The 23321-nt window shown below is 50.7% G+C and overlaps 1 protein-coding gene across 3 annotated transcripts; it reads right to left on the bottom strand.

The window, feature by feature from the left end:
- Nucleotides 1-1616: 1616 nt before the first annotated feature.
- ALOXE3 (arachidonate epidermal lipoxygenase 3) lies at nucleotides 1617-23285 on the bottom strand. Of its 3 annotated transcripts, XM_081578478.1 has the most exons (16): nucleotides 23205-23285; nucleotides 22025-22206; nucleotides 21190-21394; nucleotides 19972-20053; nucleotides 19305-19424; nucleotides 18883-19008; nucleotides 16087-16190; nucleotides 15396-15568; nucleotides 14503-14646; nucleotides 14191-14394; nucleotides 14017-14070; nucleotides 13321-13490; nucleotides 12627-12748; nucleotides 7709-7809; nucleotides 6986-7156; nucleotides 1617-2516 (listed from the first exon to the last, which is right to left on the bottom strand). In XM_081578478.1, the coding sequence occupies exons 2-16, from the start codon at nucleotides 22169-22171 to the stop codon at nucleotides 2337-2339; spliced, it is 2103 nt and encodes a 700-aa protein (XP_081434604.1). In that variant the 5' UTR covers nucleotides 22172-22206; nucleotides 23205-23285; the 3' UTR covers nucleotides 1617-2336. The 3 variants fall into 3 exon arrangements, with proteins under 3 accessions (XP_081434604.1, XP_081434605.1, XP_081434603.1); XM_081578479.1 differs by lacking the exon at nucleotides 23205-23285 and having other exon boundaries at nucleotides 14017-14103; nucleotides 22025-22189; XM_081578477.1 differs by lacking the exon at nucleotides 23205-23285 and having other exon boundaries at nucleotides 14017-14103; nucleotides 18883-19005; nucleotides 22025-22171.
- Nucleotides 23286-23321: the final 36 nt, after the last annotated feature.

The raw sequence follows: 23321 nt of genomic DNA, 5'->3' as shown, positions 1-23321 counted from the left end.
AAAAAAATTTTTTTTCTGACTGTGCCCTGACATCATTCCAATGTATCTTGCTTGGTCCTGCTGTTCTAAGTCAAAGCCCCGATTTAAGAGGTGGGCACATCCAGCCTTTGCCACAGTCCTTCTGGCCACAAGGTGGCGACGTTGGGTATTTCTCATTCTTTGATTTTCTTCAAAGGTGAACAAAATCTGGTGAGATATCCCCAAACACACCTCTTCATGCACAAGACCACGGGGATCCTGTTCTCCCAGTATCACAGGTGCAGGAAGTAAAAATTCAGTCTTTGGCAGAGCCAAATGCTGCCCCACACGCACCCCCAAAGACACTGTGACTCTGGCCAGATAGACTGTGACCAGGATTTGGTCAGGTACAGAATTTGACTCGGGAGGCAAAAGAGGTGAGGGGGGCTAGACGTGAAGTCTAAGGAAGCAGGAATATGGGAAAGTTGGATGGCTGTGAAGAAAGATCTGGATGACTGACTTAAGGGCTGCACAAACTCTATTTTTAAGGGCTACAGGGCTGGAAGGGAGAATATCAGCCTCCCCAGATCAGTTTCAGTCAGGGTGGGCTAGACTATGCTGCAACAACAGTCCCAAAATCTCAATGGCCTAACTCAGCTCACTCAGCTCCATCCCCAGCTCAGGTCAGCAGGGGACTCTACTCTAGCTCCTCAGAGACAGAAGCTGACAGAAGCACCATCACACTACAGGCTTCTAGAACAGAGGCAGAGAGGTCTCAAGGGCTTACGCTAGCAATTAAATACTCCTGCCTGGAGATGACCCACATCACTTCTGCTCATCACTTGTTGGTCAAAACTCATTCATGACTCCACCCATGCACAAGAGCACCAGAGCTTGAGTCTTCCATGAGTTCAGAAGAGGAACCAGATCTCAGTGGCAATGCTAACAACCTGACACCCAGAAAGTGGATTCTCGGGCTTTGCAAAATACCTTTTTTTTTTTTTTTGTAAGAATGAAAGATTTATTCACATTAGAAAACCAGCATAACTCACTACATTAACCAACGGAGAAAAAAATTATAGGCTATTTATGTATTTTATTAACTTTTTATTTTATATTGCAGTAACAGCCAGTTAACAATGTTGTGATAGTTTCCGGTGCACAGCAAAATCACTCAGCCATACCTAACACCTATGTTTTTTGTATTGACCCCTTGAGTCTAGATACTCTTTCACCTCCTCATGGATGACACACTCTGTCTGGGAGGTGAAGGAATGTAGGGCCTGGCTAGGTAATGGGTTGAGCTGGGAGGCTTCCTGTCTCCAGAGCAGCTATTCTAGGGACTCACTGCAGCTCCTTCTTTCTCTAATCTCTGAATACTCCACCCATCTATATACACACAGGAACAAAAAGAAAAATGAAATGGGAGCCAAGTATACTGATTTTAGGGCTTCCCAGGAGTTGCTAGGGGTAAAGAACCAGCCTGTCAATGCAGGAAATGTAAGAAACACGGGTTCAATTCCTGGGTGGGAAGGATCCCCTGGAGAAGGGCATGGCAATCCACTAGTATTCTCCAGTATTGTTACTTAGAGAATCCCCATGGACAGAGGAGCCTGGCCGGCTACAGTTCCCAAAGAGTCGGACACAACTGAAGCGACTTAGCATGCATACTAATTTTTATTGAAGTTTCTGGGCTTAAGGACAGAAAGTGGGTGGTGAATGATAGTTGGGATAGGAAAGAGTTGGAGAGAGACTACACACGCACAAACTCAAGCCAGGGAGCTTGGCCCTGAGAACTACAGGTAGAGGTACAGGTAAGCTGGGCTGTAATTCTAATCCTCCCCCTAAAGATGCAGGGGTCAAAGTGGACCACATGGCAGATCCAGAGCACACATCCTTCCTTGTCCAGTTTCCAGGTTCTTCCAAAGGAGGAAGTTGGATTGGGTTGGTCCTAGGATGGGAGGAAGGTGGAAACAAAGAGGTGAAGTAGGAGAAAGAATTTGGAATGCGAGAGGACTGGGAAGGAGGGCTCAGAGTCTGAAGCTGGGCCTGATGGGAGGAGGTAGATTTTTCATAGAAGATGGGGAATAGGCTAGGCTTTCACAGGAGGCTGCCCAAAGGAGGACACGGGATGATGGATATCCTTCCTTTCGAAGGGCCTGTTGTGCGTTTGACTTCAGTCAGCAGATTCTCACCGCGGACACTGCCAGACTGGTCCCTCACAGCTCAGGGGCCAGTTCATGTGATACTAGAGCCATCGTGGGTGCAAAACGCGTCGAGAAAGTGCAGGCTGATCAAGAACAAGGAGGACAGAAGGGCCTGGAGGATCCTGCGAAGCTGGCCCTCCTCACGCTAGCGCTAGCGGTAGGAGGAGGGGGTTAAATGGAAACGCTGTTCTCAATGAGGGGAGGGTCCAGGTAGGCATAGGGCAGCGCCAGGCCCCGGTTCCGCTCCCGGATGTCTCGCGAGATCTGAGCCAGGCGGTTCTGGAAGACAGCGATGCTCCGGCGCGGGGCCTCCTCTGTAAAGTGCTGGTCCGGGTAGGTGCCCAGTGGCCGCTGGGAGAAAATCAGGTGTGGGGTCAGATGATGTTCAGGGCCACATTTGTCAACAAATGCAGTCAAGGTGGCTTCTAAAGGCAGTCATCACCCAGCCACGGCCACTGTAAACACAAACCCTTGAAACTCCGGAACCACCATTCCAGCCACCTGCGCAGAGCAGCCCGCCGATCCCTAAAAAGGTCTCTTCCTGTGCCTGGGCCACTGCTCTTTGAATGAAACATAACCATATCCGTAACACTACTGAAATCAACATAAACGTCCCACCAGATATGCCCAAGAATACGCAAAAGGCAACCCCTGAAGACAACCAGTTCTGAGGTGTCTCCCAGTCAGCCACCCTTGCCAGCATAATCAGCGTCATCATACACTCATGCTTTCCAGCCTAGACAACCTGTATTCAGAAATAGCGCAATGAACTGAAGTCAGTCCCACCCTGTGGCAGAACAGGACTGCCCCTCTGGGCTTGACCGCAGTACACCACCAGTTCACCATCAGGGTTCCTGGGGCCAGCCTCTTAACCAGCACATGCTGCTCACATAATAAAACTGTTGCCAACAATCCTGATGTTTAAAAAATTCTTTGCCTTGTTTTATTGCGCCAGCAGAGCCTTCCGAAACTGTTAAATCACAGCCTTGTTTTCTCCTCCCTGACTTTAATGACCTCTATTGTTTCAACATAAGGCCAGCGCTTTCTTTTCTGAAATATACTTTATCAAAACTCCATAAGGGAGTTTCATCTTATACTGAATTTTTATTAGTAATGGCTATTCTCATTTATCAAACACTTTTTCAGCATGTATTGATTGAGAAGATTACATGGTGTGTTTCTTTACTGATGTAATGATGGATATTGTTAGATTTCATCAGGCTGAACCAACCTTTCATTCCTAAGTTAACCAACCTTTCATTCCTAAGTTAAACTATACTTCATCATGATGAATTATTGTTTTACTATATACTATTGTCTTTCATTGGCTAATGATATATTTATAAGATTGTTGTAGCTGAGTGGAATGAGTTTATAATTTTATTTTCTTAATTACAGTGGACATGTTGCAAGGGCTTTACATGGACCATCACAACAGGACAACAATCCAATAAGACAGGTACTAAGTCATTCCCACTTTACAGATAAAGAAACTGAGGCTTAGTGAGGCCCAATTACATATCTAAGGTCACATATGTGGGAAACGTGGATCTGGGACTAGAACCCTCTACCTGAGACTCACTTCTCTTTTCTTAAGAGCACTGCCCTTGCCAGGTGCTGGCATCAGGGTTACCAGTAAAATGATTTAGGAAGCTTCTACTTTTTTCTATACTATCAAGCAGTGTGAATGATTTAGGAATTATTTGTTCCTTGAAGGTTTAATAGAATCTCCCTTTACAAGGAGAGGGATCAGATCTTTTACAACCCTTTTCGTTTATGTATGGTTTTCACTTCTTCTGGAATTTGTTTTTTGTTTGTTTGTTTGTTTTCTTTGGGTTTTTTAAGTTTTCCTAAAAAAATTACTTGTTTCATCTAGGTTTCCAAATTTGTTTGCATAAAACTATAAGTAGTATTTTCTTCTAATTTTTCCATTCTTCTCAAACGTGTGGCTATATATCTTTTCCATTCCTGATGTTGTTAATTTTTTTCTTGATTTGAATCGTCTCTGGTTTCTTTATTTTATTGGTCTTTTCAAAGAATCAGTTTTATGTCTTATTTACCAGATCAACATCTAATTTCTGAAACTCTAGTGTCACTATTGATAAAGCAGAGCACAGAAATATGAATGACTGGGTTCAATGCCTAATTACTAGCTGTGACCTTGGACAAACTGCTTGGTGTCTCTGAACCTCAGTTTTCTCCCCTGTAAAACAGAGCTACCATTTATTGAACACTTATATGCCAGTCACTGTATTAAGCATTTTAAATATAGCTACTTATTTATTTTGTATTTTGAAATAGTGCATATAAGATAACCTGATTTAATGACTGACACATGATAGAGCGTCAGGAAGTGATAGGTGCTATATATTATTGTTGTTATCGTTATGACTTTCCAGTTTAGACTTCCCACTGGCTTACAAGAAAGGGAACTCTCCACCCTCATCCTCTTGTGTACTCTTCCCTTTCCAGTGTGATTTTATGACTTATAATAAGAAAAACATATTTGGTTTTGTGTTTCTAGCACAGAGCTCTTAATACCTTTTTAACTTCATAGTAATAGAATGTTAAAGGTGTCTTTTGTTATTCATAATAAGCCCTTTTCAACCCCACCTGAGCTTCTGTTAACCAGGTGAATTCTGGAAATTCCCTGGAGTTGGAGGCTGATTGCCAGAGGGATCAACCTTGTGATTAGGTTAGAAATTGCAGTCTCACCCTCCAGCCTCTGGAGAGGGGGGAGGAACTGAAGGTTGAGTTAATCCCCAGTGGCCAATAATTTATTCAATCATGCCTAGGTAATGAAGCCTCCGTAAAAATCCCTCATTTACGAGTTTGGAGAGCTTCCAGATTGACGCCCATGTGGAGGTGCTGGGAGAGGGCCCAGAGAGGCATGAGAACTCCACGCCCTTTCCCACACTCCTCGCTCTCTGGAGCGCCTCCATCTGGTCATTGCTGAGTTGTGTCCTTTTAGCATGAGCCAGTCATCTAGTAAGTAAATATTTTCCTGAGCTCTGTGAGCTGTTCTTAGCAAATGATCAAAACTGAGGAGGAGTTGGTCAGAAACTCAGATGATAAGCTGGACTTACAGTTGTCACCTGAAGGGGGTGAGGAGGGTGGAGTGGAGAAGCAGTCTTGTGGGACTGAGTTCTTCACCTGTGGGATCTGACACCTCTCCAAGTGGACAGTGTCAGATTGAGCTCAATTAGAGGACAATTGTTGCGGCTCAGACCCACATTGACACCTATGTGGAGGTGCTGGGAGAATCTGCCTGCAATTCGGGAGACCTGGGTTGGGAAGATCCCCTTGAGAAGGGAAGGGCAACGCACTCCAGTATTCTTGCCTAGAGAATCCCCATGGACAAAGGAGCCTGTTGGGCTACAGTACATGGGGTCGCAAAGAGTAGGACATGACTGAGCGACTAACACAGAGGACACCCAACTGATGGAGAAATGCTTGGTATGGGAACCACCCCCACACATTTGGTGGCTGGAAATATTGAGGGAGAATATTGAGAGTAGTAATGTAGTGTTCTGTGAGTAGACAAAAAAAAAAGAACCAAACAAACAGTGTTTTTCCTTTGCAATGACTGAAATGAATGTCTCCAAATCCTTGGGAAGTGAGACCAGAGAGGAGCAGCATCCGGGGATGAGTTCCTGCATTCCCAGGTGATGAGATGATAAGTTGAATCTTGTTAGGGAGATAAAATATTCATGCCAAATGGAGTCAAGCGTGAGAATGAGGATATCACAGCAGAGAGCTTGGTGACAAGACCAGGAGGGCAGAGGCATGACTGATGACCCAGTGTGTAAATGGAGATAATGGTAATTGGTGATTCAAGGGCTGCTCCCCTGGCCTGGCCTAACTAATAGCCTCCTTGCTGTCAGTCCTGCCTCCAAAATTACCCTTCCCATCCATCTGCATAGCCACAGAAGCGCCCTTGCAAAAACACAAATTTAGCCATGTCACCCCAGGCTTAAACCCTTCAGTGGTTCCCCTTTGTCTTTTGAACAAATAATTGCAGTTACACTGGGCTGTTTATGCTCCTTCAAATGCACCAACAGACTCTCACCTTCACTTTGCTTCACTTGGTAGAGTCCTTCCCTCTGCTTAGAAACTAACCCTGCCCCTCTTTTGTCTGCCCAACACCTCCCTGCCCCAAAGGTTTCATCTTAGATGTTACTTCCTCCAAGATGTCTTTCTAGGTTTGCCTGGACTTCATCAGGTTCTGTGAGGCCCCATCCTCACCTCTGTCACTGGGCTGTAAGCTTATGTATGACATCAAGGTTCATATCTGCCCCCCGGTATCTGGCACTTGGCAGGTGCTCAAGCAGTATGGACTGAATGGAGGAGTTCATGAATAATTCCTATGACACTGTGGTGCCCTTTTCCCTTTCCCTGTGTGTCTCCTCAAGTAGGCCATAGGATTCTTGCAGGCAGAAAGTTCTCACTCAGTGTTATGTTCCCGGTGCCCAGCACTACGTTGACACATGGGAGGGATCCGGCAAATGAGTGCCAAATGTCTGGGTGAATGGATGAGTAAGTGGTTGGATGGACGGATGGACGGATAAATGGATAGACTGGTTAAACTGGTGAATTAGATGGAAGTTGTGACCCAGCCACTAAACTGGTATTTGCTTCAGTGTGTCTCTGGGGCCCAACTATCATTTTCTGAAGAAACCGAAGAACTCAAGGCAACTCAGCATAAATGCCAGATGTTGGCTCCCAAACTCCCTTGGAGAGCTACCACCACCTCCACTACCCAGGCCCTGCAAACTCCCCCCAGCCCCAGACACCCCACCAATACCACCACCACCACTCACCTGATCCTTGGGCTCTTGGCTAACCAACCAGAAGAGGAGAATATTATTACAAGTGGTATTCACTTCCGGGAGGGTGTCCAGGTAACTCTTCAGGGTGGTGGTCCCCTTGGTCTGTGGTGGGGGCTGCCTCATGGATGACGGGGCATTGGGCATCCAGGCCCCAAAGTCATGCTGTGGAGACCCCCCACCCTAACTGAGTCAGTTGGCCAGAAAAGAAGGACCATCTCCCTCCTCAACATCCCTGTTCCTGCCCCTACCATCCTAGATCTTGCAGTTGGGAAATAAGGGGGTCATTAAAAGAGAAGCTAGGAAGAGGGTGGCAGGAGCCTGGATCACCCCTTGTTACCTCCCTACCCAGTGTTCCAGGACTGGGTGGTGTGAGTCACCCAGGAGGGAGGAGGACCCAGAGTAAAGAGGTCACCCGAGAAATGAGCCTTGGGCTGGCCTGCTGCTCCACCTGGCCACATCCTGTCCACAACAGGAGCCCCTCAGTACTACTCCCTCCACAACCCAACTTGAGTCGCCATTACGAGCTTGAACTGAGCTCTACTCCAGTCATCATTCAGCCCCAGTGGTGCCCTCCACCCAGTCGCCACTCCAACCCCAGCCCCATCACAGCCTTGACCCTCCCATGATCTCAGCCCAAACTCTGGCCTCATATCCACTGCTGAGGCTAATCTTACGGGGCCCAGTGTCCCCCAAGCCCACCCTCTGCAGCCTCACCTGCCCACTGTTGACAGCGGCATGTTGGGCAGAGCAGTTGAAGATGATTGCAGTGAGGAATTTCACCAGCTCTCCCTGGGTGCACAGCTGGCGTGGGAAGCCTAATAGTGAGGGGAAGGGAAGAGGGTGTGGATGGAAGGGACCAGATTCCTGGGGGCAGCTCAAGACTGGGCCTTGCTGCACGAGGAGAGAGAGCAATACAGACTAAACATGTGGCCGCCACCGTCTTTAGACTAGTATTGGGATTGGGCTGAGGTTAAGGATAGGGGATTCCCAGGTAGCTCAGTGCTCAAGAATCCTCCTGCCAATGCAGGAGACGAAGGTTTGGTCCCTGAGTCAGGAAGATCTCATGGAGGAGGAGATGGCCACCCACTCCAGTATTCTTGCCTGAAAAAATCCTATGAACAGAGGAGCCTGGCCGGCTACAGTCCATGTGGTCACAAACAGTTGGACACAACTTAGCTTCTGATCATCACACCAGGTTACGGATGGTCATCACCACGGTGTGGTCTCTGAAGCAGGGGACTGGGATAGGACTAGAAAACACCGAGCTGGCAGAGGTCACAACAGAAGAGCCAAGTTCAAGGGGATAGCACTTCTGTCTACAGCTTGTTTTAGTACGTAATGATAGAATTCTACCCAATTCACCAAGATTTGCCTGAGCACCCAGGAGCAGATCATCTCATCCGCTGTTGGGTTTAGTGGCAGAGACAGATGGTCAGAGAGGGTGCTGCTTATAAGCCCACATGATGGAAGAAGAGGAAGGTTTAAGGCCAGGGCTCGGCCCTTTGAGGAGATGGCAGGTTCAGCAGCAGGGCTAGGTGGTTAGAGGAGGCTTTCCTGGAGGAAGAGAAGGGGCCTCCCTGGGTAGAATAATGGGTGAGCTTCAAATGGAAAAAAAGAAGAGGCAGGCATTTTCAGGCTCAGCCCTTGGTCTTCTTTTCTCTGATCTCACTGGTCTCATCCAAGACTGTGGGCTTCACCACCTCTCACTGGCTAATGATTCCCAAGTTCACATCGCCCCTGCACGCTGGACTCGACAGTGGGTATAAATCTGCAGCTGCTAGCTGACACCTCTGCCTGAGTGTCTATGAGGCGTCTCAGACCTGACACCTGCCAGACCTCAAGCTTGACTCCCTACCCTGCACATTACTGAAACCTGTCCCCTGTGGCCACCAGTGGGCCCACTTCAGCGCTCTCCATTCAGTTGCTCCAGCCAAAATCTGTGCACTCGCTCCCCCTTTTATCTCACACCACACATGTCAGCAAAGTCTTGCAGAAGCCATCCTCGTGCCATCACCTCCAGTCTCCACACCACCCCTTCTCCATCGTCTCACTCCTGGATGAATCTGACTGCTTCCACCCTTGCCTCTGACAGTTTGTTCTCCACATAACAGCCAGATAGATTGATCCTTCAGAATTGTAAATCCAGTTATACCACCCCTACCTAAAATGTGTTAAGGGCTTCCCACCTCACTTACCTCACCATGGCCCTACTTAAACTGGCTCTTATTCCTTCTCGGACTTCATTCCCTTCCCTACTTTTCTCCCTCTCATCTACTCTACTCAGCTACACAGGTCTGTTGATTCCTTAAACCTGTCTGCCCGCTCCCACCTGAGGTCTCTGCACTGACTCCAGCTCTGTCCGTACACTCTTGCCCCAGTTATCCACAGAACTAGCTCTCTCCCTTCCTTCAGTCTCTAGCAGATAGCACCTCCTAAAAGAGGCCTTCCCTGACCTCCTAACTGAAGTAATCTCCCTACCTCGACCTGCTGTATCCCCTGATGCTATTTTGTTTTTCTTTTTAACCACTTGACATATTTGCTAGTTTATTATCCATATCTCCCCACAAGAATGCTAAGCTTCTTGAAGGCCAGGATTGTTGCCTGTTATGTTCACTGCCAAACCCCAGCACCTGAAACAATACTTAATAAATATTAACAGTATTTAACAAATATTACTGGTTGAATAAAGTGAATGCACGAGAGGGTAGGAAGCCAGAGTAGGCAGGCACAGAGTCAGAAGCAAGGTGAGGGGACAGGGAGGGGACTTAGTTGGATGTGAGACTACAGCACTTTGCCAGGCAGGGTGGTTTCTCACCCTGGGGACTATTTCAGAGGATTACTGGGGCGGTGGCCCTGCTGAATTGGTGAGTAGCGAGAATAGGTTGAGAGGCAGCTGCTATGTTGCAGGAGTAGTGAGAGGACTAAGACTAGGGTGGTGACACTGGGAAATGATGGGGACAATAGCACTAGCCACTTAACTATATTTAGGGAGAGAGGAAGACATCAGGGAACATGAGTCAAGATGGCTCCAAGGTTTGGAGTCAGGATGACAGGAAAGAGGCTGTTGTAACAGAGCAGATGGAGAGGCTTGAAGGAAGGACTGGGTATCTGTCTGCCTGGGAGTGTGTAGGAATTTTCCGAATGTGCTGTTCATGGTGGATAGAATAAAAAAGCAAAGTCAGATGACATATAGGAATTCTTCTGTAGTGCATATTATTTTTTCCCTTTGAAATGTGGAAGCCAGAGGCATGCTAAGGTTAATGAATGAATGTGTTTTACCTGAAAACATGAGTGTAGTATAAGTTTGTGCCGGTTGGAAGAGATGTTTGTCAATCTGAAGAATGTCCTGATGTATTAAATCAGAGACAAGTTGAATAAAGAAAGACAGTTGATCCCACTCTGTGTCTTGAATAGAAAACAGATAACCCTGAAGAGAAAAACAGCTGCCCCTGGAGGAGAAGCAGTCAGGATCAGGATGCTCCCTGATTAACAATAGGTTTGCAAAGCACAGGGAGGGGCCACCCTTCAAAGGTCCAAAAGAGGTCTGGCTGTCACCACCTTAACCCAGAAATCACGCTTGGCATCACTAATAGTGAGATAGCCTGACATCGCATGCCTCCCAGTATAGTGCAATGCGGAGAACACAACATCATTGGGAACATTCTTACCCCAGACATTTAACCTTTAGATACTACTTCCAGTTGACAGACAACACAGTGGGGTTAGGAATGACAACGTGGGGAAGCCATTAGATAAATTCGGAAGGCGAGACATTCTGCAGAACAACTAGTCCTTAGCCTTTCCATAGCCCTTGTCAGATGTTTATGTGATTTTAAAAAGGGCAGGGGGCGCTGTCCTAAAGTAAAAGAAACTTTAGAGTCAAAATGAACACGTCATTTGGTCCTTGACTGGCTCCAGAATCAACAGGATCAACTGAGGGAGAATGGGACAAGTAAGAGGGTAATGTTGGAGATTAATTGTCAATTTTGTTAAACGTGATGCGAGCATTGTGATTGTGTAGGAAAGTGTTGTGGGTTGTTTTTTTTTTTTGAGATGCATATTAATTAGAGGTAAAATGTGAAATATGTGTAAATAAACAAAAGCAACAACTTAATACAATATGGCAAGATGTTAGGAACTGTATCTAGGTGGTGGGTAAACTGCATCTAGGTGGGTAAAAGAAGAGTATCATACTCTCTACTTTTCTATATGTTCAAACTTTTGTTTGAAAAAAAAAAAAACCACTTCCCTAGTGGTCCAGTGGTTAAGACTCCACACTTGCAATACAGGGGGTACAGTTTCAATCCCTGATCAAAGAAATAAGATTCCCGAGGGACTAGGCAAAAAAAAAAAAAAAAAAAATGCTTTGGAGCCCACTACAGGTAGGACTACAACAGCTGTTCATTCTATTTCCTTGTGACCTGAGACCACACCTGCTCCCCAGGTTTTCCCAGGCAAGAATTGCTCTGGGTGGCCACCAGAAGTGCTGAGTCAGCTAAAAGTTACATCCCCTGCTGAGAGAAGACATCCTAGGTAGTGAGAATCTCCCTCCCTCCAGCTGGGGGAACTAGAGGCTGGACATTTGTGCCACTTTGAGCCTTTCATTTTCTTCCATTCACCCAGATAGAGATGCCTTGTCTGCACTTTCCAGCGCCTGAAGTATAGACTGTTATACACTGACACCAGGGAGGTAGGCTGTGAAGAGTAGCAATGGTGTGTATAACTCAAGCGAGGCCAGAAGTACTTCTACAGAGGGTAACTGGTAATTTTCATGTGTTGGTCTCAAGAGTGACACTGAGACAGCCAACAAGGAAAGTTTCCTCAGGGAATGGGGAAGGGGGGATTTCCAAGTCTGGAATCAGCTATAGAGGAGAAACAGGAGAAAGGATCGTTCTGTTAGGGAGGGTTAGAGCAAGAGGAGACAGATCCAGGACAAACCAGAGCTGGAATCAGGATCAGGAGACGGCAGAAGCCCTGAAAGAAAGGGGAGGTCAGAAAGACACACCCTCCCTGGAACAAAGGGAAGACTTTAAGGAGGGGAGGGCAGTCGGGGGCATCTGCTTGCACTTAGGTTAAGCAAAGGAAGCCTAAGAGGACTGATGTCAGTTGGGTCTCAGAAGCCTCTCAGGCAGTATCAGAAGAGAGGGGAGAGCCAGGGACAGGTGACAGGTGTCAGTAAGGAAGAATCGGGCAGCAGCAGCATCAAGCTTCTCCATGAAGCCACAAGTGAGAGAGGTTGGTAGCTGAAGGGGCCACCTGGCAGGATAGGCATAAGAGGGTATGAGAGAGGGTTCCAGAATCCTTAGTGCTGGAGGCTGGAGATGGCTTCTACCACGAAGCGACACATCCCCAGATCTCAGCAAGTGAAGGTGAATGGGTGGCAAAGGTAGAGCAGGGACCATGTAGTGGCTGAAAGCAAGGGCTCCAGAGGTGCTGGGAGCTGGCTCTGGACCCTGCCTCTGTCACTTACTGCCAGTGCGGCCTTCTCTGTGCCTGTCCCTTATCTATTCAGTGGGGCTAATGATGGCATGTGTTTCAAAGGCTGCTCAGTGAATAAGAACTGGGGGCCTGGTAGGGCCAAGGGGGACAGCGGGTCATTGGGTCTGTGGTTGGGGGGACGAGGAGGGGATACCTGAGCTTTCCCGGCCCAGGAATGCCTGAGCAAAAATCTCTCCGACCCAGGCCTGAAGCTCCGAATCCTGCTGCACAGACATGTCACTGGTATAATAGTAGCCCACGATTTCTGAGACGAAGCTGCAGGAAAAAGATGTCCCTGCTCCAGCAGTGACCCTGGGCTCAGGCCAGCCCCAAAATCAAGGCCCAAGGCTGCTCAGGCTAGTGCGAGTTAGCTGCCCAGAGTCCACTGCGAGTCCATGGGGGTTCAATGGGGACCCCCATATTCAGTTGGAACCACAGTGCCCAGGCTTCCCTCAAGTCTCACCTCTACTCCAGAGTCATGGGTGCTGTGGAGAGCCTGACATGAGGCCTCCCCTCCCAACCTGGGAGAAAGGAAGACCTGTCTACCTGGAAGCCCCACCCACACCGAGCTGTTGCACCTGCCCTGACCTCTCAGGACTCTGTGTCCTTCCCGTCCTCTGCCACATTCACACACAGCCCAGGCCCTCCCCAGCTCACAGCTACCTGCCATTTCGTGAGGAACCCCAACCCCCCAACTCTCACCCTTGCGGTGCCTCGTGCTGGGCTCAGAACACCTGAAACCCCCCAGCACCAAGTGCCCCAGCCTACATAAGCACACGGATCCACAGTGTCCCCTTGGCCAGGAGGCCCTGGTGGGGCCAGATTGGCCACAGGCCCCAGGCCCACACCTCTCAATGGCCGCCCAGATCTTCAGGCCGTCATCTCGGTAATGGTAGTTGGGGATATCCAGGACACCGCGGGCCCGCAGGCTGTCCGGAAGGCAGAAATTGGTGTAGGTGAAATGGGCCAGGCCGGTGCTCATGAGGTAGAGGAGGCCCTGCCTCCCAATGGACGTGACCTGAGGACACAACACAGCTGGTCTCTGCGACTGGCCCAACCCCCGCCCCAGAGATGGGGCTAGAGACTCAGCAGAGGGAATTTTCCAGTTAATCAAGCATCCAAGACCAAGACTCAAAACACCCATAAGAACAGGACGTGGGCTGCGCAGGCTGCGGCCTTACTGTGTGCGTAGGAGGTAATCCTTAGGTGTTTGGTAACTAGAAGAATGAACTGAATCCCGGGCAAGCCGGGAGGGGAGCGCCAACGCGGGGTCAGCGGGCACGTGTGCTCAGGCTGGGGTGCCTTGCCCACCTGCAGGACCCTTTGGAGTCGGAGCCTGATGAGGTGGGGCGGGTGGAGGGAACTGGAGGGAGGGAGACGGGGTTGTGGGCGGGGCAGGTGGGAGACTTGCGGAGAGGGGCGGGGCTTGTGGAAAGGGGTGGGCCGGGAATGGGGAATAGGATTGACGGTCCCACAGGGCTTGTGGGCGGGGCAAGGTGCCCTCGGGGGCGGAGCCCCAGGGAAGGGCAGGGTGGAGGCCGCACCTTGTCCACAAGGCCCTCAGGGTTGAGCAGCGTAGCACGGGCGATGGTGTTCACCTGCAACGTGTAGCGAGTGTGGGGAAGCAGAAGCTGCGATTGGGATGAGGTCACAAGAACCGAAGGTCAGGGGAGAAGGCCACCATGGCCCCATCCCTGCCACCCGAGGGTCACCCAGACCTTGTAGATAGGATGGCAGAGGGGCAGCTGACGCAGCGTGGCCATGGCGAAAGCCTCACACAGCAAATGTGTGCACAAAAAGTGCGTATTGTTCTCGTGCACCAGGAACTCAGAGTTGCGCACCCACGTCTTCGCCAGCAGCCAGTCCCAGTCAGTGTCAGTGGGCAGGAAGATGGGGCTGCCGGGCCCAGGGGTCTGGCAGAGCTGCATCGAGGAATAATAAGGGGGTGAGGCTTTAGACTGATAGGTGCTCCCTGAGTCCGCGTTCCCGAAGCCTGGTCCACACCCCCTCAAAGCCGGTCGCAGGCTCACCTGGATGGCCAAGGGCACCAGCGCCCCCTGGGGGTTGAGCCACAACAGGCAGAGCGGGGCGGCCACGTACTGGGGGCGGCCGTTTATGCAGTGGACCGGGACCTCCGCCAGGATCCAGTAGTCCGCTAGGAAGATGTTGCCCCTCTGGGGAAGTTGCACGGAGCCTTAGAGTGCCCTCCGCATCAGCGCTCTGTTTCCCTCTCCGTTCTCTGTCTACTCCCACTCCAGCCTGGGCCTCAGTGACGCTTGGTGCCTGCACTAAAGGCCAGTGTTGGGAACCTCACCCTTCACAGAATGTCCGGAATGAGGTCCAGCTGAATCCTTCCTTGTGCAACCTCTCACCTGGCTTCCCAGCCTCCCGGACAAGCCAGCATCCTCTCCTCTTCTCCCCATCGCTGGTCCTTCCTATTCTCTCAACTCAGATGACTTGAGTGTATTCAGTATCAATAAAATCAACACACGAAGAGAATTCTCCAACCACAACTCCAGCCTTCTGGAGGATGCCTGAGGGCTTGACTGGGTCAATATCAGAGACTGGGTGGGTCATCATCTTCTCCCACACCCCCAGAGTTACTAGTTCTCCAAGATTGTCCTTGCTCTGTCTAGTGGCACTGCTTTTGGCCTGTCCTAAAACGGCTTTCTTTGGGCCTCAGCACCTGGGATCTTGGAGGCCCCAGAACAGGGGCAGGGCCTCCTCCTCCAAGCTGTCACATTCATGCATACCAGTTCGCCAGGCCCCATCTCATGCCTCAAACCTGAGCCCCATCTGGGCCTTACCCATAACTGTTCTGCTTAAAAGGTGTTGGGCTGGGGATGAGGCCTGCAGGCTGGATGCAGCCAACCCACCCTTACCCTCCACACCCGTCCCTTCTCCCTACTGGCAGCTTACCCACCTCTAACTCTGTCTGCAGGCAGGTGCCTGGTCCCAGCAAGGGAGCCACCATGTCATTGGTGATAGGCAGCTTGCTGGGCAAGCTGGAGAGGCAATGGAGCATGACAGGGTTGACACCATTCAGGTACTGGTACCCGAAGAACTGGTCTTCACACCAGTGCTCTCTGACGTACTCTGGGGGACAAAAGAGGGGCCAGTTGGGCTGAAACCACTTCACTAGATCCTGCTCAGCCCAGCACTTTGCTCATCACTATGGTTTAGTCTTTCCTCCCAGCAATCCTATGAGTAGGTGTAATTATATCTCCAGTTTAACACGGGACACAGAAAGTCTAAGAGGCAGAGTGACTTGCTCAGTTGGGTGGCAGACTCGAACATATGTCTGGCCCCAAAGCCCAAACCTCTTGATGGCAGGGGTAGGGGAAGAGAGGTGAATGCACCAGGATCAGGACTCCCTAAGTGACCCTTGACCCCCGCTCTGTCCCCACTTGCCTATTCTTGTCCCCACCCAGAGGAAGGAGAGATGGGTTCCTGAGGGGAGTCTGGGAGAGTGCCCCCAGTGAAGTCAGGAGACCTACCCATTCGAACCCCACAACCCCTCTGCAACCAGAATTTAGCTTTTTCCCAGCATGAGGCAGAGGGGCCTGAGTACAGGGTCTAGTGGAGAATGGACCTCTCCACGTGGCTCTGCTCACCTGTAGTGAGGGTCTTGTGGCAACACATGATATTCCCGATGTCATCCAGCTTCTTCCAGGAACCTTTGCGGTCCAGCAACCCTCGAAGCTTCATGCCCAAGGACCTGTGGGAGGGGAAGTGGGCTGGGGGCTGAGGGCTGCCATGGGCACTGTGCCCCCAACCTAGAGCCCTGGAGGAATTTGACAAGGTCAATGACCAGAGAAGAGGTGCCTAACAGTCCACGTGGGAGATAAGTCTAGAGGCTAGTTGAGGCTTTGTAAGGGTGACTCCACATGTGTGCGCAAAGATGGCACACATAGTGTAGACCAGTTATCTTCATTGGCGTTTCATTATGCTTTCTCCAAGCTCTCATCTCATCATAGACCTTCACTGGCTCCCCTCTGCCCACATGACAAAGCCCTAGCCGCTCAGGCTGCCTTGGCAACTCCCCACCAGCTGATTTCTACAAACTTTCTAGCTTTTTTCCCCACCATTGCACTTACCAAGGCCCACCACAGCCTTCTCATTAAACATAGCCAGAGATGTACTTTGTACACTGAACTGGTAAAAGTGGGCTTGCCAGCCTGCAGGCCGTGCACTTTTCACTTTGTAGATGTCTGTGCTGAGTTTTTTGTTTGTTTTTTTTTTTACAATGAGCATGTATTACTTGATAATCAGAAGAAAAAAAAAATTGCTTGAAGTCTGCTTTCTCCCCTGTCCAGGGCTTGTTAAGCTGTGCCTCTCCTAGAGAACCATCTCCTACATCTCCACCTCATATCAAGCCTACCTGTTCTTCTGTGTGCATCTTAGATGCAAAGTCCTTCATGAAGCATTGTCTGATCACCCCCCAAACATATACTTTGTGTGTATCTTTCAAAAAATACCCACTACTTCCTTCGTTATATTGTGAACCCTTCATTATGTCACTACTCAAATCAACTCCTATTATACTGTGGGCTCCTTATGGCCAGGAACTGGGCTGTGTTGTCTTGATGTACCTAATTTGTAATAATCACTCGCTAGCTAGGCCAAGTCAAATGGAAGGGAATGGAACAGAGGACAGGTACGTTTGTGGCAGTCGGTCAATAAAGTAAACCGTGGAAGGAGGCGGATGTGTCATGGAGAGTGTGGGCACCTGGAGAAGGCATGGGGGCAAAGGGGCAATAGTGACCTGACAAGCCCAGGGACAGATTCCTACATGCTCAGTAAGGAGCCACTCACTCCTTCCACGAACCTGTGCTGAGCGGCTGCCCGCTAAAAATCTAGGGGATGGGAAAAACTCAACAGGAGCATGGTCATTAAAGCAGAGGCTGAGGAGGCAAGAGAGGAGAAAGAAAAGGCCTTCCTTTTCCAAGGCCTGCCACTCACGTCCTTTAGGGCACCCTATAGTCATGCCACACTAAAGCCCAGTGACTCCTTCCCCTCCATAAATGACCAGAGGCTGCCAAATGCCAACTCCTCTTCCCACTGGACCTTCTCTGAGCCCCACACTGGCAGTCCATGTGGTCTCCTGGGCCCTCCCCTGCCACGACTCACATATCCATCCGGGGACCAGCTCAGGTGATGCTAGCTTCTGAGATGCTCCCTTAGTCCTGGGGCCTCTCAGTGGGTCCTTGTCCTGAAGCCCGAGCCCCCTTGTGTCTGCCTGTGGACACACTCAAGCTCCATACCCCTCCTCACCCCTACATCCCCTCCCACTAGTTCTTCTCCAGAAGAACCGCTGTGGCACTGAAGCCCAGAACATGAAGATCCAGCTCCTTGTCGTGGCCTCCTCTGGGCCTCCTGATGCAGCAGGTAGCAGGTGGCTGAGCCCCACAGAATGACCTGGGTCTGCCCAGGATCCACCCATTCCCCCTCTCCTTTCCTCTCTTCCAGCCCAAGGCTTCAATCCCATCTGTCTCCCAGCAACCACCTCCCAATCCCTGCTCCTGTCAGGACCAGATGTCAACTGGACCCCCTCCAGCCACATCACACTCAGAACCTCTGACTTGAGCTGCCTGTGACCCCACCAATATTAATTAACTGACTTGTATATACATCTCCCCAGGGGAGCCCGTGAGTCCATCACAGCCAAGACTATATCCTAATACTACAACTTTTTGTGCTGGTTACTAGCTTTTTTTTTTTTTTTGGCTGCACTGCGCAGCCTTCCAGATCTTAGTTTCCCAACCAGGGATCAAACCCGTGCCCTCTGCAGGGGAAGCATGTAGTCTTAACCACTGGACCACCAGGGACGTTCCCTGGATGTTAGCTCTCTAAAGTCTTCCCCCACACCTATGAAGTCAGTATGAATATTATTGTCATAAAAGAGGAAATAGTCAAAGTGCTTACAGTGCAGGTAGAAAAAAAAAAAAATAAAAAAGAAAAAAAAAAAAAAAAAAAAAAAAGAGGAAATAGTTTAGAGGCTATGTGAAAATTAAGGTCATAAAGCTAGAAAGTATTGGCCAGGAAGTTGAACCTGAGGTGTCCTGACTACCTCCTTAAATCTTAAAGACTGGCCCTCTCTGGTCCTGCTCAGACTGGTCCCACCAGCAGTGACTGGGACCATGCTCTGCTCAGAGTAAGTGCTCAATTAATGCTATTGGTTTGAGGACTGGAAAGAGAAGGAGAGTTTAAGAGCAAAGAGGTGATGATGGGGAGCTACAGAAGAGTTGCTTAAAAAGAGAGTGGAGATGGGGCGGGGCAGGGAGAGGTGAAGAAGAGACTGGGGGTGGCGGGGATGGAGGGGAGACGGGCAGAGATATGGATATGATTGATCAAAGGGACAGGGGCAGAAGGGAGAGGGAGCAGGAGTGAGGAGAGGGCAGTGGCCTCACACAGGGATGGCGTTGAAGAGCAGCGAGGTCGTCTTGGTGGCGGAGTAACGAATATTGGGCTCCATGTGCAGCAAGGAGGGGATGTCAATTTTCATGGGGAAGCCAGGCAGGTACTGATTCCCACTGCTGGGGAGCGGGGAAGCAGAAGGGCAGAAACCAGTCAGAGGGACCTGCAGCCCACTCCCCTTAATGCCCCCCCCAGAGAGTCTTCAGGCCTCTGCTCACTCCAGGAACCTCCCCTGCCCTCTCCCCTCCACTCTGCCAGACTCCTGGGGCCATCCCCACCCATTCTGTTCCAGACACTTGAATTAAACTGCATTTGTCACAGACTATGACTCCCAAGCTGCCCAGCCCGGCCCTCACAGCAAACCCTTCACTTCATGCCCTTCCAGCTTCTTCCCCAACTCTCAGTCCACCCTCACCTGTCACCTGGGTCTGCACAAGGCGCTGTCTTGGTCAAGGCAAATTTCTTATCTGACTCCATCTCCTCAAAGCTGCTGACATCTATAATGCGGGGGAAGCCAGGGGCGTAGACTTTCCAGCTTCCAGGGGAAAGAGATTGAAGTGGCAAGTGAAGATAAGGGTAAACAGAAGCCTTAGCTTTTAAAGACACAATTTTAAATTAAAACTCCCAGAAACCACCCACTTTCTGAGCAGGTGACAAGGAATTGAAGTATGTTTGTTTTTTTCCCTGAAGACACTGGGCTTCAGCTCTGGGTAGCATTTGAGGATGGCATGAATGTCCAAACTGGTTTAGAGTTGGGTTTGTGTTGAGATCAAGATCATGGCTGGTTTGGGGGTGAGGCTCAGGATGGGCTGAAGTTGGTCAATCCTAGGGTCATGTCTGGTATCTGGGTCACATCAAGGACAGCTGGGGGTTGAGTGTGGATCCATTAATGGTATTGGGGATAATTATCAGTACTGGTGTTTTGGGCCTGGACTCAGGGCAAGCATTAGATTGAGGTTTAAATGAGGGTGGTGATCAGAGTTGGGCCCCCAAAGTTGGAATTGAGGTTAGAGTTAGTAACAGTCTGATTAAGGATCAAGTCAGAGTAAGATGGGAAAGAAATCAAATTAGGCCACCCTCACCGGTAGCATTCCTGTCGGGCCTGGAGTTCCCGTTTCCTGTGATCCAGAAGGAGGGGAAGGGAGTCCTGACAAATAGTTCTTGCTGTGGGTAATGAAGATTACTCATTGGTAAATCTCTTTTCAAATGACACCTCCTTCAGCGTGCCTTTCCTGAACCCCCCAACCCTTGAACCCAATCCCTCAGGGACACGGTTGTCCCCCATTCTTTGTGCATTCATCAGTAGAAAGGATTTGGGACACCCTTACCCCCAGATTATAACAACTCCCTAATTGTTTGCATGTGTGTCTCCTTTTCAAGACTACAAACTCCTTGGGGGCAGAAGTCACATGGTATTCATTTTTTGTATTCCCAGCATTCAGCATGATGCCTGGCACCATGCACAAAATACACACTTGACACAGAACTGGTGAACAAACATGTTTTGTGAAGTGATGGGTGGATGTGTTGTGGTGATAGATAGGGGTTTGGAGTGCAGTCTGTGAGGAACTCACAGTGTCAGCAAGGGTGATGTTCACTCAGCTCACCTGACCTGACATATCTCTCAGCCTTAAGACTCATCTCCACACTCAGACTCACCCTAGTCTTGCCTGTCTCTGGATGAGATAGCTCAGGAGATGTGGGGGCGGGGGGTGGGGTGGGGTGTGTGGTCCAGAGGCTGAAGTAGCTTCAGTCCAGCATCCTTCAAAGCTCCCCACTCAAATTCAAGAAAGAATCTGAACAGCACCTCACAGAACTTCATCCACACCAGGAAAGCCAGTACTAATGGGCCAGGGCCTGTCCAGCTAAATTCTCTAAACATTCAGGGCTTCTCCCCAGTTGAAATTCAGTAACTCCACTTGCAGGTTAACTCCTCTCAGAGGAATTGACTCTGGGGATGGAGCAGGGCGACGGTGGTGAGCATACCACCATCTCTATGTGTTTCTGTGCATATGACTCTGAGTGGTATGAGTGTATGTGAGAGTGCATACACTCACATAGACTGGGTGTGTCTCCAGAGGGGTACATACTGCCCAGAAAGTGCCTGCATTTCAGGGTGTTCGAGGCTTTTCAGAAAGCATCTACTTGGGAGCCCTGAGTTGCAGTTACCCTAACTCCAGCCCTACTCTCTACACCCTGGGCTCTGTGAGAGCCACCCCCCCCCACCCCCCACCACCTCTGCTGCGCCCGGTCCCAGCAGATGCTTCTGAAGCCCTGGCCAGCCCCTGCCTCTGACACACCTGTTCCTGGTCGAAGCTCGATGGTGCAGTAGCCCTCCATCCACTGGTAGCAGGGGAAGTGGGAAAGGGTGCCATCGGGGGCAGTGACGCAGATGCAGCTGCAGTACCAGGAGTCCTGGGGGAAGAACGCATAGCGCTCCTTGTGGAGCCGCAGCAGCAAGAGCTCACCCAGCTCCTCTGAGCAGCGCACCTTGTACTTCCGCACCTGGGGTGGAGGCAAGAGAGCAAGCCGGTGAGAGGCGAGGAACAGCCAAAGTCGTCCTGCACCTTGAAAAGTGCACCTACACCTACACCTTCTACACTTCCGCCTCAGCTGACACATACACCCAAGCTGGCTGTACCCTATGCAGTACCTTGGCGTGAATTACAAAAAGGCATCCTTCATCTGGCAGAAGCTGCTGCAGGAGCCCTGTGTGAGCAGGGTGCATCTGGCTCTCCTGAGCCTCCTTGGAGCCCCCACCTGATGTCGGCCACCCGCCAACAGTGCTGAGGCCTGGCAGAGGCAGGTAGACCCCTCTGGAGAAGAGGAAACCCAGGCTCAGAAAAAGCAAGCAGCTTCCCCAAAGCCCACCTTCAGTTATTGGAGAAGGAGCTAGGAAGCCAGTGGAATTCTCTGGAGCCCCTGCCCAGGGCTCCTCCTTCACAGCCCTGCCTGGGTAGGGTTTATGATCCCCAGGAAAGACAGGGACCAGAATGGGGTGGCCACAAGGTCAAGGCCGGCATCCTGAATTCTGCAGGATTTGGTGAGCTCTGGGGGGAAAGACCCTCCCCTCCCTCAGGATTCCCTGCACCTGGTGGCCCTCAGTGTCGCCGCCTCCCTCTCTCCCCTACTCACCGATCCAGAGGCGAAGTCCCTGCCCATGCGATCCAGTCGCTGCTTGGGGCTTTCACCACATGTGCCCACCAGTGTGACAAAAATGTTGTCCAGTGTGCCAGCCATCAGGTAGGGACCAGTGGTCACACACACGCGGTACAGAGCCATGATGGGAGGAAAGAAGGGATGCCCCAGAAGCTGGCCTAGAGGAGGTGAGCCACAGACCAGGCAGGGTTGGGCTCCTGGGCTGCCGACCCGCGGGGCCTGGGGGACAGTTTGGGCCTTTGAGGAAAAGCCCAGCTCTCTCTGGGATGCTCTAGGGCCCACTAGCTGGCTCTCTGTCTCCAGAAATTCTGTCCTTGCTAGCTGCCGGCTCGCTCTTCCCGCCCACAGCCTTTCTCCCTACTAGTTGCTTGTTCGCCTCCAGCAAAACCGGTCCCTCTGACTGGCAGGACCAGGTTCACCCAGATAGCTATCAGGAGCCCGGGTCCTACTGGGAAGGGAGGGACCAGATGCCAGAGGGAGACAGGCATTAGGTGACGCCTGCATGATTGGGACACTGATCTGTTCCTGGTCAGAAGCCAACTGATGCCTGGGGCCCTTGTCCGCCCACTCCCCAGCCTCCCGGAAAACCTTTCCTCCTCTCTCAGTCAGAAATGGGCGCAGGGCACCTGCATTCCTAATTGTGAATCATCCATGTGAATCACTATACACAAGTGAGCCATAAATCACATGTGACTACAGCCACACGCGAGTCGAACATGCATCTCTGCACATGGCACAGGGGTCATAAACAGCCCTCCTGTCACCTCCTGAAGTTGGTACCCCCCTCACCCCCAACCCGGCCCTCTGTGTCCCGGATTTATGGCACGGCGGAACTCAGTGCCTCTCCCTTGGAATGTGGCCCATCTGGGGACCGAAGTGGTCTCGGGAACACAGCATCTGAAAGCCTCATGTGGCATTCTTTTCTCTCCGCGGGCCGCCCTTGACCTTGGGGCGGTAGGCAGGAGAGCCCAGGTATGTGGGGTGCCTGGGATCTAGGTCATCGGACTGGGAAGAAACCTCTCCCAGAGGGAAACCCTCTGCAGGAAGCGCCCCCACGCGGCCGTGCAGACGCCGCACCCACCCAGCTTCCGGGGCGCTTAGGCTCTAGCGTCCTAACCCTTGCTGTGCTGATGGGGATCCGATAAAAAGCAATCACCGGCCACTGGCTTCACCAGCTTTCTCTCGGTTTCTTCTGGAGTCCCCCGCGCGCGTGCATACTACGCACCCTTCTCTGTGCGAATGAGCTTGGTCAATACGAAACTCTTATAGAAAG

Source organism: Giraffa tippelskirchi, chromosome 3 (genome assembly GCF_054371585.1).
Source record: "Giraffa tippelskirchi isolate mGirTip1 chromosome 3, T2T-mGirTip1v1.2.pri, whole genome shotgun sequence".
Lineage (NCBI taxonomy): Eukaryota > Metazoa > Chordata > Mammalia > Artiodactyla > Giraffidae > Giraffa > Giraffa tippelskirchi.
Note: the sequence above shows the minus strand (reverse complement) of the source record. Positions and strands in the feature narration are given on the sequence as shown.

Excerpts from the sequence above, each read along its gene's own strand:
- ALOXE3 (XM_081578479.1), bottom strand. The coding sequence starts at position 22,171 with ATGGCTCTGTACCGCGTGTGTGTGACCACTGGTCCCTACCTGATGGCT. Across the intron at positions 13,491-14,016 it reads CTGAGGGCCTTGTGGACAAG|GTCACGTCCATTGGGAGGCA; the intron begins GTGCGGCCTCCA and ends TTGTGTCCTCAG. Across the intron at positions 12,749-13,320 it reads ATCTGGGCGGCCATTGAGAG|CTTCGTCTCAGAAATCGTGG; the intron begins GTGTGGGCCTGG and ends TTTTTCCTGCAG.